This window comes from Heterodontus francisci, chromosome 1 (assembly GCF_036365525.1).
Source record: "Heterodontus francisci isolate sHetFra1 chromosome 1, sHetFra1.hap1, whole genome shotgun sequence".
Lineage (NCBI taxonomy): Eukaryota > Metazoa > Chordata > Chondrichthyes > Heterodontiformes > Heterodontidae > Heterodontus > Heterodontus francisci.
Window position 1 is genome coordinate 193,380,904 of NC_090371.1, and position 17,098 is coordinate 193,398,001.

General features: G+C 42.1%; 1 protein-coding gene across 1 annotated transcript in view; it reads right to left on the bottom strand.

Moving 5' to 3' along the window:
• Positions 1-12,451, bottom strand: part of lrit3a (info leucine-rich repeat, immunoglobulin-like and transmembrane domains 3a) — a 29,984-nt gene extending 17,533 nt beyond the window's left edge. The window contains exons 1-2 of the mRNA XM_068018779.1: positions 12,336-12,451; positions 9,967-10,436 (exon numbers count right to left, since the gene is read on the bottom strand). Of these exons, the coding sequence (XP_067874880.1) occupies positions 9,967-10,436; positions 12,336-12,451 (586 nt within the window). The remainder of the gene's footprint in view (positions 1-9,966; positions 10,437-12,335) is intronic.
• Between the last annotated feature and the right edge of the window lie 4,647 nt (positions 12,452-17,098).

The window sequence follows — 17,098 nt, forward strand, 5'->3', positions numbered from 1 at the left end:
CCAGGAGAAATGAACAAACCACCAAGATCCTGTAAAGTATTGGGGACTTAGGGTGGAAGTAAAAATTAAAGGGGAGTGTTCTATAGAATTTTACGTTTAAAATATAAATGTTTCAAGTTGTAGTGTTAAGTTAGTAGAGTTTTGCTTTGTTTAACTCTTGTACAGTAAAGTTTTTCTTAAAATGTGAAATCTTGTGGCATAATTCTTTCAGAAATAACTGGAATTCAACTTTCTCTTTTTAAAAGTTAAAGGTCCCTAACAGGATCGTAGCAAAACACAATATTCAGAAAAGAGAGGGAAGGAAAAAAGGAAATGGGGTGACAGCACTGATTAGGGAAGTCATTGGATTTTGGAAAGAGAGGCTGTCCTTGAAAGGACAAGGACAGAATCCATTTGGTTAGAGTTGAAAAGTAAAAAGGGTATGATCACACCATTAGGGACATTCTATAGTCCTCCAAATACTGAGATAGAGATAGAGGAGCAAATCTGGAGGGAAATCACAGTGATGCGCAAGAACTATAGAGTGGTGATACTGGGGGATTTAAATCACCCAAATATCGATTGGGATAATGTTAGAGTAAAGGGATAGGAGGGGAAGGAATTTCTGAAATGTGTTCAGGAGAATTGCTTGTCTAGTGTGTTCTCAGTCCAACTAGAAAGAAGCATTGCTGGATCTGCTTCTGGGGAATAAAGTGGGCCAAGCGGACCAAGTGTCTGAGTGAGAGCACTTGGGTATAAGTAATCATCATATAATAAGGTTTAGATTAGTAATGGAGAAGAGCAAGGAACAATCTGAAGCAGATCTTCTAAATTGGAAGAGAACTAACTTCAGTGCGATGAGAGAGGGTTTTAGCCAGAGTGAAATGGAAGCAAAGAGAGAAAGGACAAACTGTTATAGGACAATGGATGATCTTTAAGGAGGAGATATTTTTGGTACATTCCAACAAGAGGGAAAGGTAGGGGAACTTAATGCCAGGGTACTTTGGATGACAAGGAAGATAGAAAATAAGATGAACGAGAAAGGAGGATGTCTGATGCACGTCAGGTGAATTCTTCAAGCAAGAACCATGCCAGATACAATAAATTCAGACTGGAAGTGAAGAGAAAATAAGACTGGCAAAAAGAGAATATGAGAATAGAATAACAGTTAACATAAAAGGTACCCAAAAATCTACTACCAGCATGTAAATAGTAAATGACTACTAAGAGGTGGCGTGGGCCCTATTAGAGACAAAAAGGGTAATATATACTTAGAGGCGCAGGGCAAGGTGAGAATACTTAATGAGTACTTTGTATCAGTATTTAATAAGGAAGAGAATGCTGACAAAATATCGGTAGAAGCAGAGATAGTAGAGATAATGGATGGGTTGAAAATTGTTAAGCAGGATGTACTGGAAAGGCTGGCTATGCTTAGAGTGGATAAGTTGCCTGGTCCGGATGACTTGCATCCCAGGTTGCTAAAGGAAGTTGAGGTGGCAAGAGCAGAAAGGCTTGCTATAATCTTCCAATTTTCCCTAGATATAGGAGAGATGCCAAAAGTTTGGAAAGCGACAAATATGACACCCTTATTCAAGAAAGGGTGTAAGGACTGCTTAGTCAGTTTCACATCAGTGGTGGGTAAGGTTTTAGAAACAATGATCAGAAAAATTAACAGTCAATTGCCAGCTTGGATTTCTTTTTCTTCATTCATGAGATGTGGGCGTTGCTGGCTGGGCCAGCATTTATTGCCGGTCCCAAATGCTCTTGAGAAGGTGGTGATGAGCTGCTTTCTTGAACCGCTGCAGTCCATGTGGAGTAGGTACAACAACAGTGCTTTTAGGAAGGGAGTTCCATGACTTTGACCAGTGACAGTGAAGGAACGGCGATATTGTTCCAAGTCAGGATGGTGTGTGGCTTGGAGGGGAACTTGCAAGTGGTGGTATTCCCATGCAACTGCTGCCCTTGTCATTTTAGATGGTAGTGGTCATGGGTTTGGAAGGTGCTGTCTAAGAAGCCTTGGTGTGTTGCTGCAGTGCATCTTGTAGATGGTACACACTGCTGCCACTATGCATCGGTGGTGGAGGGAGTGAACGTTTGTAGGTGGAGTGCCAATCAAGAGGGCTGCTTTATCCTGGATAGTGTCGAGCTTCTTGAGTGTTGTTGGAACTGTACCCATCCAGGCAAATGGAGAGTATTCCATCACACTCCTGACTTGTGCCTTGTAGATGGTGGCCAGGCTTTGGGGAGACAGGAGGTGAGTTACTCGTTGCAGAATTCGTAGTCTCTGACCTGTTCTTGTAGCCACGGTATTGGTCTGGCTACTCCAGTTCAGTTTCTGGTCAATGGTAACCCCTAAGATGTTGATAGTGGGGGTTCCATGATCATAATGCCATTGAATGTCAAGAGAATATGGTTAGATTCTCTCTTGTTTGAGATCGTCATTTCCTGGCACCTGTGTGGCACGAATGTTACATCCACATATCAGCCCAAGCCTGGATATTGTCCAGTTCTTGCTGCATTTCTACACAGACTGCTTCAGTATCTGAGGAGTCGTGAATGGTGCTGAACATTGTACAATCATCAGCAAACATCCCCACTTCTGACCTTATGATTGAAGGAAGGTCATTGACGAAGCAGCTGAAGATGGTTGGGCCGAGGACATTAGCCTGGGGAATTCCTGCAGTGATGTCCTGGAGCTCAGGTGATTGACCTCCAACAACCACAACCATCTTCCTTTGCATTAGGTAAGACTCCAACCAGTGGAGTGCTTTCCCCCTGATTCCCATTGACTCCAGTTTTGCTAGGGCTCCTTGATGCCATACTCGGTCAAATGCTGCCTTGATGTCACTCTCACCTCACCTCTTGAGGTCATCTCTTTTGTCCATGTTTGAACCAAGGCTGTAATGAGGTCAGGAACTGAGTGGCCCTGGTGGAACCCAAACTAAGTGTCACTGAGCAGGTTATTGCGAAGTGCCACTTGATGGCATTGTTGACAACACCTTCCATCCCTTTACTGATGATCAAGAGTAGACTGATGGGGCGGGAACTGGCCGGGTTGGATTTGTCCTGCTTTTCATGTACAGGACATACCTGGGCAATTTTCCACATTGCCGGGTAAATGCCAGTGTTGTAGCTGTACTGGAACAGCTTGATTAGGGGCGCAGCTAGTTCTGGAGCACAGGTCTTCAGCACTATTACCGGAATGTTGGCATGGTCCATTGTCTTTGCAGTATCCAGTGCCTTCAGTCGTTTCTTGATATCATGTGGAGTGAAACAAATTGACTGAAGACTGGCATCTGTGATGCTGGCGACTTCAGGAGGCCAAGATGGATCATCCATTCTCCATTTCTGGCTGAAGATTGTTGCAAATGCTTCAGCCTTATCTTTTGCACTGATGGGCTGGGCTCCCCCAACATTGAGGATGGGGATATTTGTGGAGCCTTCTCCTCCTGTTAGTTGTTTAATTGTCCACCACCATTCATGGCTGGATGTGGCAGGACTGCAGAGCTTAGATCTGATCCATTCATTGTGGGATCACTTAACTCTGTCTATCGCATGCTGCTTACGCTGTTTGGCACACTGGTCGTCCTGGGTTGTAGCTTCATTAGGTTGACACCTCATTTTGAGGTATGCTTGGTGCTGCTCCTGGCATTCCGTCCTGCACTCTTCATTGAACCAGGGTTGATCCCCCGGCGTTGATGGTATTGGTAGAGTTGGGGATATGCCGGGTCATGAGGTTATAGATTGTGGTTGAGTACAGTTCTGCTGCTGCTGATGGCCTACAGCACCTCATGGATGCCCAGTTTTGAGCTGTCAGATCTGTTCGAAGCCTATCCCATTTAGCAAGGTGATAGTGCCACACAACACAATGGAGGGTATCCCCAATGTGAAGATGGGACTTTGTCTCCACAAGAACTGTGCGGTGGTCACTCCTACCAGTACTGTCATGCACAGATACATCTGTGACAGGCAGATTGGTAAGGACAAGGTCAAGTACGTTTTTCCCTCTTTTTGGTTCCCTCACCATCTGCTGCATACCCAGTCATGTCCATTAGGAATTGGCCAGTTCAGTCGGTAATGGTGCTACTGAACCATTCTTGGTGATGGACATTGAAGTCTCCCACCCAGAGTACATTCTGCGCCCTTGCCACTCTCAGTGCTTCCTCCAAGTGGTGTTCAACATGGAGCAGTACTGATTTATCAGCTGAGGGGGGGGGTGGGGGTGGGGTCGGGGTAGGTGGTAATCAGCAGGAGGTTTCCTTGACCATGTTTGACCTGATGCCATGTGACTTCATGGGGTTCGGAGTCAATGTTGGGGACTACCAGGACAACTCCCTCCCGACTGTATACCACTGTGCCGCCACCTGTGGTGGGTCTGTCCTGCCAGTTGGACAGGACATACCCGGGGATGGCGATGGCGGTGTCTGGGATTCCGTGAGTATGACCATGTCGGATTGCTGCTTGACTAGTCTATGAGACAGCTCTCCAACTTTGGCACAAGCCCCCAGGTGCTATTAAGGTGGATTTTGCAGGGTCGACAGGGCTGGGTTTGCCATTGTCATTTCCGGTGCCTCGGTCAATGCCGGGTGTCCGCCCTTGTTGGCTTTGTAGTGGTTTGATACAACTGCGTGGCTTGCTAGGCCATTTCAGAGGGCATTAAGAGTCAACCACATTTCTGTGGGTCTGGAGTCACATGTAGGCCAGACCAGGTAAGGACAGCAGTTTTCCTTCCCTAAAGGACATTAGTGAACCAGATGGGTTTTTACAACAATCGACAATGGTTTCATGTCCATCATTAGACTCACTTTTAATTCCAGATTTATTAAGTGAATTCACATTCCACTTTCTGCTGTGGTGGGATTCAAACCCATGTTCACAGAGCAGTACCCTGGGTTTCTGGGTTACTAGTCCAGTACAATACCACTACGCCACCGGTTCCCCTTAAAAGGCAGATCATCTTGACTCATCTAATTGAATTTTTTGGTGAAGTAACAGAGAAGGTTTATGAAGGGAATGCAATAGATGTTGTTTATATGAATTTTAAGACAGCATTTGACAAAGTACCACATAAAAGGCTGGTTAACGAAACTGAGGCTCACGGAATCAGAGGGTCAGTGTCAGCTTGGATAAAATTTTGGCTTAAAGACGGAAAACAGTGAGTTGTGGTAAATGTTTTTTTTTCAGACTGGGGTGTGGTAGACAATGGTGTTCCCCAAGGTCCAGTGCTAGGACCACACCTTTTTGATACATATAAATGTCTTGAATGTTGGAATACAGAGTAAAGCTTAAAAATTTGCCTATGATGTGAAACTTGGAGGTGTAGCAGACAGTGAGGATGATATCCACCGACTTCAACATGGATAGGCTAGCAGAATGGGCAGACAAGTAGCAGATAGAAATTAATACAGAAAAATGTGAGCTGATGCATTTTCGCAGAAGGGATATGGAGAGGCAATATATACTTAATGGCACAGTTATAAAGAGTGTACAGAGACAGAGGGACCTGGGGGTTCATTTGTATTGATCTTTGAAGGTGGCAGGATATATAGAGAGAGTGGTTAGTAAAGCGTATTGGATCTTGAGCTTCATAAATAGAGGTATTGAGTACAAAAGCAGGAAAGTTATTCTGAATCTTTATAAAGCTTTGGTTAGGCCCCAACTATGGTATTACGTCCAGCTCTCGTCACCACACTTTAGGAAGGATGTGAGGATCCTTGAAAGGGTGCAGAGGAGATTTACCAGAATAGTTCCAGGGATGAGGGATTTTAGCTGCAAGATTAGGTTGCAGAAGCTGGGAGAAAAGGAGGCTGAGGGGAAATTTAATAGAGGTGTACAAGATTATGATAGGTTTAGTTAAGGTAGACAAATAAAAGCTGTTCCCATGAGCTGATGGTGCAAGGTTTACGGGACACAGATTTAAGTTTTTGTCAAGAGATACAGGGGGATTTGAGGAAGTATGTTTTTATGCAACGAGTGGTAATGACCTGGAACTTGCTACCTACAACGGTGGTGTACGCAGAGACGATCAATGATTTCAAAAGAAAATTGGATGGGTACTTGAGGGAAATAAACTTGCAGGGCTATGGAGATAGAGCAGGGAAATGGGACTGACTGGATTGCTCTACAGAGAGGCACCTTGGACATGATGGGCCGAATGATCTCCCTCTGGGCCGTAATGATTCTATGACTCTTTAAATGGCTGGCCCCTTACTCTGATACTGTGACCCCATGTTCCAGATTCCCCAATCAGGGAAAACATTTTCTCAGCATCTAACCTGTCAAGCCCCTTGAGAATTTTATACGTTTCAATTAGATTACCTCTCATTCTTCTAAACTCCAGACAATATAGGCCTAGTCTATTCAATCTCTCCTCACAGGACAATCCTCTTCTCCCAGGAACCAATCTAGTGAACATTCATTGTACTCTCTTGAGGACAAGTATGTCCTTCCTTAGATAAGGAGACCAAAATTGCACACAGTACTCCAGACACGGCCGCGCCAAATGCCCTGTATAATTGTGTCATGCTAGGCCCCCACCTGCCAAGAATGAGGCACATCAATTTTGTCATGAACATTGATTTCTAACTGTTGTTGGAGCAAGGCAATGACTTGTTAAACAGATCAGCCGTGGCTAGAAAAAAACATTTACATACTAACAGAGATCGAAGGTGAGGAAGTGCATTCCAGGGCCTGCTAAGGAGGATACAATCCACAAGGGCCAGGACTGGTTAGACCAGCTGGTCACATGACTACCTGGCTGTTCCAGGGTTTTTGTTTGAACTGGCCACAGAGTTTGAAAGCAGAATGTTCCTGGACTAAGAAGATCTCTCTCCTGTGTGCCTGCTCCCATCTCTTTCTCATAAGCCTCTGAATCCACTGGAGACACATCAATCCCAAGAGAGAAAAGTCTCCTACCCAAGCAAGGTTTAAGAAGAGTACTGGGCCCCAACAAAAAGCAAGGTTTACCTACAATCAAGGACTCTACAGTGAGTTCAAAGAACTGTAACAACAACTCTTCAGATATTGCCTCAAATCTTTGCACTTTATTTTTCTTCTGCTCTTTTCTGGTATGTTGATTTAAATTTATTCCATGTTATTAATTTAAATATTTAAATCCAGAGTCTATCGCTGGATGGGGCCGCCACGGAGCCTCGCCGCCGCCAGAAGGATCAGGCTGGGCCCTCTCGGCATTAGCCTCAGTGGCGGATCGCTGCCAGAACCATCTTCTGGCCCCCCACCATGGAGCCCAGCATCATGGGCTTGGTAAAATCCAGCCCATAGTTTTTAATGCAGTTTCCCAATCTACCTTAGCCAACTTTCTCCCCATACCTACATAGTTTGCTTTGTTTAGATTTAAGACACAAGTTTCAGACTTAACTCTATCACTTTCAAACTCAATATAAATTTCTTATTGTAATATAAAATATTGCAAGACCATAAGATAATGTGGCTAAGGAAGACCATGTGGCTCATATTAGTTCATCCATCCAGATGAACCTTACAGTTCTCCCAGTACTGAATTGGTTTGATTCTCTGATCCGCCCAGGTTTTTTGCCTTCACCACTCTGGCCTGAAGACCATTTCAAATGTTAATTGCTCTCAGCATGAAGAACTTCCTGATTTCTGGAATGATGAATTCGGCACAGAGTGCTGTACCCTGCCAGCATGCTTTTTTAATGATTGAAAATAGATGACTAGACCATCAATATTTAAATCTTTAGAATGTGAATGGTGGCATTGCAGACTACTAAAACTTGCAACTTTGAAAGCCTACTTTTTTAGGTGGGACTTTGCATGAGATAATTTTATGCTATAGCTGATGATCATCATTATTTCTTCTGGGTAACTTTTGATATTTAATTGTCTGGAAGTGAAACATTCTGTAGTCAATCAGGAGATGCAACTTAGCTGATCCAATGACAATAGAAGAAAACAAATGACTTGAAAGTACTAGGATGAGAAACTTGGATCAAAGTATGGACAGGCTATCCCCTGGGACCCATATGATGAATACAGTTTTCCACATTTTGCTATATTTGTGTTTATGGTACGAGACAACACCTTCCATTTTAGGACATGACTGAACATCTCACACCCAGAATTATTTCAATGCCAACAGATCTGTTTTTAACCTTTCCTGAAGTCAGAGGATGCTGATGTTCGAACTGAGCCTATATATATGTATAAAAACAAACAATAACTCATCAAATAATTGGGGTCATTTTCAATCTCACCACCTGCGGTAACTTGGCAGAGCAGATGATCTGCCTTTTATTGAATCCAACTGATCCAGGGGTGGCACAGTGGCACAGTGGTTATCACCGCAGCCTTACAGCTCCAGCGACCCGGGTTCAGTTCTGGGTACTGCCTGTGCGGAGTTTTCAAGTTCTTCCTGTGACCGTGTGGGTTTCTGCTGGCTGCTCTGGTTTCCTCCCACAGCCAAAGACTTGCAGGTTGATAGGTAAATTGGCCATTATAAATTGCCCCTAGTGTAGGTAGGTGGTTGGAGAATGGTGGGGATGTGGTAGGGAATATGGGGCTAATGCAGGATTAGTATAAATGGGTGGTTGTTGGTTGGCACAGACTCGGTGGGCTGAAGGGCCTCTTTCAGAGCTGTATCTCTAAATAAAATATTCATTCCATTCATTTCAGTGAAACTGGGTTCTAGGACAGTTGGGTGATCTGCTCCACTCAGTCACTGCCGAGTTAGTGAAGTTGAAAATTACCCCCATCATCTTTGTTGGAGAGATTACTATGAGCAATGCTATCATATGTTTGATTAAGGTAGCCATAACAAACATTTTAAAGTTAATTGAGTCAGTACTGACAAATAAAATAGCAGAGTGAGGAACTTGAGATGTGTGCTTTAAGTGTTTGCATGATAACATCATTCACTAAATGTTCCACACTTAAGTCTTCTGTCTGTCACATTTGCATGTGCACACAGCATTGATAAGGCATTACAGACCTTATTTAAAAAAACCATGAGAAAAATGCTTCACTTTAATGCAGAGAATCACTTTAGACAAGTAGCTGCTTTGCTCATTGGCAACACCCATGCTACTGAGTTAGAAAGGTGGGGGCTCAAACCCATTTTAAAGCTTAAGCACATAAGTAAGGGTTTTCTGGATCTGTGACCAGTGCACTGGATTGTCTGGAGAGGCAAGTATTGGATAATTGGGTGTATAAGAGCATTTTTCTGGAAAGGAACCCTCCTGATTTTTTAATTTAAATGGAAGGAAAATCAGGCTAGCTCCTTTCCAGATGACCACTTCAACCTGCCGAATATTCCAATATTTACTGCATGCAGGCAACCCAACACATTCAGGTATAAACCCAAGAAAATTTCCCCTATAATCTAGGTTGACATTTCAACATAATAATGAGTATTGTTAGAGATGCATCTTTCAGGTGAAATGTTAAACTGAGGCTCAATCCCATGGCACTATTTGAAGAAGAGTCATGAGTTCTCCTGGTGTCCTGGCCAACATCTATCCCTCAACAACACCATCAAAAAAAAATTAGTCTTTCCTATAGCACTTTTTAAAATGCCTTCTGAAGGTTTAGGTACGCAGCATCATAGATCATCCACTTGGGATGCCACTTTCTCAAAGAAGTCAAGGAACATGACCAGGTAGGATCTTTCCCTTCTGAACCTCTGGTGATTGCTATTTACTAAATCCATTAATGCTTGCATTGTTATTTTAGTTTTAATTATTATTTTACTCCAACTCTTCCAGAACTCCATCACCCACATTCTTTGCTGTGCTAATTCCTGCTCATCTATTACCCTGGTACTCATTGACTCCATTGGCTTTCCATCCCCAGCACATTAATTTCAAAATCTTTGTGCTCATTTACAAATCCTTCCATGACCTGTTGTGAAGCTCCTTGGCACCTTACTATGTTAAAAATGCTAGATAAGTGCAAGTTGTTGTTATTGTTATTGTTTCCTTCTTTTATCAGAAGGCATTGACCAGTACTTACCTAGGATTACTCTCTGTATTGGATCTTTAGCAAACTCTTGATAGCTTGAGTAAGCGGGCCAGATGTCTAACAAGTCAGACGGCAGCGTGGTTAGTTTGTTACTAGATAAATCTAAATTGGTTATATTTCTGAGGTATCGAGCTGCAGTAACAGGAATGGTTGACAGCCTGTTATTGTGCAAGTCAAGAGTTCGAAGATTTGGCATTTCCTGCAGCGAATCCCAGGGAAAGGTAGACAGCATGTTTCCATCAAGGCGCAATTCATGGAGTTCTTTTAAATTATAAAAGCTACGAGGATCTATGGTGTTGATGGCATTATATGTTAACCAGAGGTATCTTAAATCCACAAGGTAATAAAATGCTTCACGGGGAAGTTGTCGAACAACAGTTTTTTCAACACGAAGTTTAACAGTATCCACTGGAACATTGACAGGGATCTCAGACATATCTGGGTCATTGCACAATATGGACCTGAAAAAAGAAAATGTTCACTTTACTTAGTAGTTCTCTTTTTCTAGAACATCCTTCATGTTATTTCACTTTCAATTAATAGTTAACACCATCATAAACCATTAAAGAGAAAGGACTTTAACCTGGATATTAATATACATTATGCATTTATCAGCTTCTGGATCTGTTATATGTTTTTGGCTTCCTCTGTTTATTATCATCAGAACTGGATTGCCAATCTTATGCCAACATCTTTGCCTCAATGATAAAATCAACTATTTACATCTGCAGTTTAAGAGTGCATTTGTTTTTGTGTTTTACTTCTGCAATGAGGAATAATTTTTTAATGTAATCATTACTTTCTCTTGTGCTTTCATTCCTCCTTCACTTGTGAATTGTAAAATTAGGATTTTTTATGATTAATTGAAAATAAACCCAAACACAGCTCAGTAGAAAAAATGCTGTGCAATGGAATGGAATGGCATTCACAGGACCTGTAGTTCTTTACAAAGAACATAAAGCATTTTTCCAGAAATTAACAAAATTATTTAAGAGATACTGAAAATAAACAAAGGAGAACAGACATACAGAAACAGCAGTCCAACACATGAATAAAACAAAATTAACAACATTAAGCAGTGGTTCAAGATGGTGGCTCATCATCACCTTCTCAACGTCCCATGAATGAATTAAAAAAAATTAAGAAAAGTAAAAAAGTAAACACCCTGTGGCAACAGTCCTCTAATTTCCCCAATGGGTACTGAAGGGCTGTTTCCATGCTCCCAGTGGGGAGCTGTGCTTGTAAGGAGCACTAGTGGGGCCATAGTGTATCCATATCTCCAATCCACATTCCCTCCGAGTGCGGCTCCTATGCTGGGAAAGTACGGTTGTGGAATTAGAGCCAAGGCTCAAAGTCAAAAGTGATGTGAGAAGCAACATACAGAAGCTGAAAAATGAAGTGTTTTTTTCTCACAGTTACAAAAGTGCAAGTTTCATCTATTTTGCTATTTTTCCTAAAACTGTAAACAAAAAATGACAGATGACACTCGCATACAATTCAGAATCAATATTATGAGTTTGTGCTCCTGACATGGAGCTTTTCCTGCTGACTATATAAATCAAGAATTTAAACATATGCACCAACACCCCCTTCCCCTAATTTTAATGCATTAATTTTGATGGATGGAAAAATCATGGTGAGCACATGCAGAAATTCCCAATATGCACTTCCAATTTGTAAAATTAGCTCTCATGTCTTACAGTACTGTAGCATAAAGGCTTTACACTATTTATGGAAAAAATGTATTGGAAAATGTTAATGTAAATATATTTGTAATTAACCTTCATATTTAATATATCATTGTTTATGATATCATCTGAACTCTTTGAGCAGATTCTTGGCACTGAATGTGGAAATAGAGTAGGCTATGGGACATATATCTGAGATAAAAATGATAATTGTATTGTTTAGTATGGTTGCATACAACTCATGTAACAGCCAAGTTTTCTCAGCCCTGAGAGATGTATGCATTTCCCATTTAATCAATTTGTTACTGTAATGTACATTAAAACAGATAAATGTGCTTTCAACACAACTCAAATTTTAAAATATACTTCTCTCTTATTGGCATTGTGCTTTCAGATACTAAAATCTACAATGCAGGCACTTCATAACATTGCTTGTATTCATTGACACTTTGCTGCTGATTGAAAATTAAATATATGCTCACACTGTTGAAGAGCCATTAAGAATATTCATTACATAGATATTGTAAGAAAGATTTTTTTTAAATCTGCATTACAAGAGTGTTTAAAAAAAACTGAATTCAACGTTTAGTGCATTGTTTTGCATTTTACAAAGCATTGTCTAGCTATAGGGCTATTCCCATCTAGCTGTCTATTTATTTTTAATTGACTTACCTGGTCCCAGTGCCATCACTTCTACCGTGGAAAATACAAGTACACTGGGAAGGACAGAAGGAAGATACTTTTGTGAAAATTGTGACAAACGAGCAAAAGACAGCAATCAGATACATGTTTCAAAGTCTCAAAACTAGGCACAAATAAAGCTTTTAGCCCCTATTTCTACGTGTCTTCTATTTCATTACATGGAGGAATCCATTTGGAAACACAAGATTACATGAGATTAGCTGAGATTTGTAGGTCAAGTAACCTTCAGGTATCCCTGGGAACAGCTTAGTTTTCAGTCAGACATACTTAATGAAGCATTGCTTCATTACTTAACAGTAAATAACCAATGCATGGTTCTGTTTAGTAGTTACAATATTCTTTTTGTATTTTTGTCACTGGTACTTTCTCAGAGCATCAGATTTAAATTTTATTCTTAAATGACAGCTTAAAAAATGAAGATATTGATTGGCTGTCCAACATTTCATAATTTAAGATTGAAATTGGTATGTTGTGAGAAAAAGCACTAAATTCTGAAGGTTTATACAAAATACAAATGACCTGTTAAGTCCCTTATTACAGTAAATTCGACAATTCTAAAAAAAATGGAGAATGAAAATGTTCCCCTGCAAAAAATGGAAAATGGTTTAGCTCAAGTAGTTGGCTGTTAATAATGATGCATGACTGGGGAAGGTCCACTTATAAGCAGGTGACGGAACTGATTAAAGTACTCTTTGAATCAGGCCTTGTGGCGTAGCTCCATTTCTCAATGAAGCCTGCTCAACTGTACCACGAAATACTTTACATACAAAATAAATCAAGCTGAAGCATGGATTCCATTAGCTTTCAGATGCAAGAGGTAATAATTGTAATACACAAATTGATCATAACAGGAGTATAATTTTTTTAACTGAACACCATTTATAAAGAAAATATGAGACAATTAATCTTAAATAAAACAAAAATTAGAATCAAAAGAGGATATCATTAAGAATAACGGACAACCCTTTGAAATTTCACATACTTGATGCAATTTTTTAAAACTGTTGCATCATATAACAGTCATATTTTCCAAATTCAAGTCTAGCTGATGAGATGAATATTTCCTCTCTGCATGCTGTCTGTAAAGATCCTACATGAAATGAGTTTGGTCAGACTCAGTCACTTCCTACTGGAGTCAAGACCATGGTTTTAAACTGCCCACAATCTGGCACCAAACTGGCATTCTCAAGCTAGAAACGGTTGACGTGGGATATAGAAAAATGTATACCCGTGCAATAAGGACTGACCTTTTGACTTTCACAATTTGGTTTCTGACTGAGATGTACTGAGTATCCAATACCTGGTGATTACAAATACAACTCAGAAGTTGTGAATATAATATAAAATGTTCTACACTATATATTGGGTGAGAAATTGGGCTCCATCGTTTCTGTTTTTTGGTATGAGTTCCCTTAGAGCTCCAAAATGGCGTCCATGCCTTACACGCAGACGTGTGGGGTGAATAGCACCAAATGCCATATTATTGAGCATATTAGCATACGCACAGTGAACATCTGCCAGAAATATGCAGAACAGGCAGATCTGACACCAGCGCTGTTATTTTGGAGCTTAAAGCTCCAGCTAATGCCCTCTCTTCACCTCACGCAACTGAACACACATTCAGCAGTAGGAAGGACACCTCCACCGGCACCTTTTAAAAGGATCAACTATTTACAGGTTAGTTACTGATTGATTTTTTTTTTGGTTGTTGCTATGCTTCTCCAAGTGCTTTATGTAGTTGTATCAAGTTGCAAAAGTCTACAGGGAGTGATGTGGCAGACACTTTCGCTGCCTGGACTGTTCTGGAGGAGTTCTACTGTACTCCGCAGAGCGGATGTCAAGCTTCATGGTGGTCTGCTGCATGGTGCACCACTTTGCCATCGTGATGGGACAGCTCTTGCCATCAGCTGTACAGCAAGCAGCTGAGGAGGAGGAGCATGAGAAGGAGGAGCATGAGAAAGAAGAGGACGAGGAGGAAGAGGAAGGGAGGAGGCAAGCTAGACAGCCCCTTAGTGCCTGAGTTGTCTGTGAAGAACTAATTCGAGTGCAGGAACAGTAACCGCAACCCCAATTCCCCATTCACCAACAGTCCCACCCCTTACCATCCCTCTGTCACTGCTCATCTGCGTTCACTTGGCCACAATGCAAAAATAATAGCCACCCCAAAATGAACATTCTGAACAAAATTTATAAATGAAATCATGCCATATTGCATACAAAAGTCAAATAATCATCATGAGCATTTCCTCAGGGCCTGTCTTCCTTTGCCTGCCCTAGTGCTCGTACATAGTACTACAGCAGAAGCTGCAACAAGGTTGGTGGAAGGCTGTTGATTTTCACTGGGGGAGACTGCAGATGGCGTGGCAGAATGACCTTGAGTAGCTCTGGCCCTAGAAGTCCTGGCTTCAGACTGCACTGTGCCAGCATGGGTGGAAGCAGTCTCTGCTAGCTGGCTGACAGGCAACACCAAGGGCATTAGTGGAGTGACAGGGTGGAAGGGTGAAAGCTGTCATCCTGAGAGAGGACACAAGGGACTGAATTCTATAAGTCCACCACCGAAATCGACAGCAGGTGAAAAAAATGGTGGCCTGCCCATGCGGGCTGCACGCCAAAAAGCCGCTGCTATTCCAAGCGTGGCGGCTCATTTAAAAGGCCGGGGTGGGCTCCTCCCCACCAATCATATGGAGGGTCCACCCCCAGCAATGGCGTCAGCTGCCTGTGCACAGGTGCTGATGCCATTTTAACGGGTTGTCAGCCCTACTGGAACATTTAGATATTTAAAGTGATAATGAATTAAAATAAATAAATACATTTCTGTTGCCCCTCTCCCACCCCCCAATATCAGTTAAATTAATTATTTGCCCTTTCTTCACAATCTGACCTCCCCGCCACCGCCACAAATCTATACAAACTTTAAACTATAACCCTTCCTCCCATCCCTTACACCCATGACATTTATTTGACCCTGATACCACCCCACCGCCGCACTGAGAAACTTGCCTCCTCCCACCTCCCCACTAGTGTTGGGCATTGGTTCCCTGGATGGGGTTCCGAAGGTTCAGCAGTTCTGGCTGCTGGGATGAAGATCGCGGCAGGACTTCAGGAGGCGATGGGAGACTCATTAATTCAAGTAATTGAATTTATTTAAATATTTAAATTGCAGTTCCATCGCTGAGTGCCCCATCGAAGTCCTCATCTGAGTCCTCTGCAGCGGCATCCATGTGCAACATACCCCTCTGACAAGCTGGCAGCTGTGCTGCTTTGCCCCCTGTCCTGGCTGTAGGCCACTTGTGCCCAGTATCTCAACAGGCTGAATTGTGTCAGCCTGACGTGAGTCCTGGCGACCGCACCAAAGCGAGTGCCATTGCCGCATGTCACATGTGCGGCCAGCCGACCGTAATCACGCAGCAGCCAGCCAACTACCATAAGCAAGGCGCAGGCCCATACTATTGCAGGACAGGGGTGGGTTACGAGACACAAGAACACAAAGGTTAGGAGCAGGAGTAGGGCATTAGTCCCCTCGACCCTGCTCCGCCATTCGATAAGATCATGGCCTCAACTCCACTTTCCTGTTTGCACACATAACCCTTGACTTCCTTGTCGATCAAAAATCTATCTAACTCAGCCTTGAATATATTCAATGACCCAGCCTTCAGTGCTCTCTGGGGAAGAGAATTTCACAGACTAATGACCATCTGAGAGAAAAAATTATTCCTCATTGCAGTCTTAAATGGGAGACCCCTAATTTTTAAACAGTGTCCCCTAGTTCTAGGCTCCCTCATAATGCGAAACATCCTCTCAGCATCCATCCTGTCAAGACCCCTCAGGATCTTTTATGTTTTAATAAGATCACCTCTCATTCTTCTAAACTCCAATGGATACATTCCCAACCTGCACAACCTTTCCTCATAAGATAACCCCTTCATCTCAGGAATCAGTCGAGTGAAACTTCTCTGAACTGCTTCTAATGAAATTATATCCTTTCTTAAGTAAGGAGACCAAAACTCTACACAGTACTCCAGATGTGGTCTAACAGTCGCAACACTTCCCTCCTTTTCTATTCCATTTCCCCTTGCAATAAACGGCAACATTCTATTTGCCTTTCTAATCACTTGCTGTACCTGCATGCCAACCTTTTGTGATTCATGTACCAGGACACCCAGATCCCTCTGTACCATAGGATTCTGCAGTCTCTCTCCATTAAAATATACTGCTTTTCTATTCTTCCTGCCAAAGTGGACAAGTTCACATTTTCCCACATTATATTCCATCTGCCAAACTTTTGCCCACTCACTTCACCTATCTAAATCCCTTTATAGACTCTTTATGTTCTCTTGACAGCTTACTTTCCTAACTATCTTTGTGTCATCAGCAAATTTAGCTACCATACATTCGGTCCCTTCATCCAAGTAATTGATATAGATTGTAAATAGTTGAAGCCCAAGCACTGATCCCTGTGGCACTCCATTAGTAATGGCTTGCCATCCCGAAAATGACCCATTTATCCCTACTCTTTGGTCCCCGTATTTAAGAAAGGATATACTGACATTGGAGGCAGTTCAAAAGAGATTCACTAGGTTGATTCCTGGGATGAAGGAGTTGACTTATCAAGAATGGCTAAACAGGTTAGGCCTTTATTCATTAGAGTTAAGAAGAATGAGGGGTGATCTTATTGAAACATACAAGATTCTGAGGGGGCTTGACAGGGTAGATGTTGAGAAGATGTTTCCACT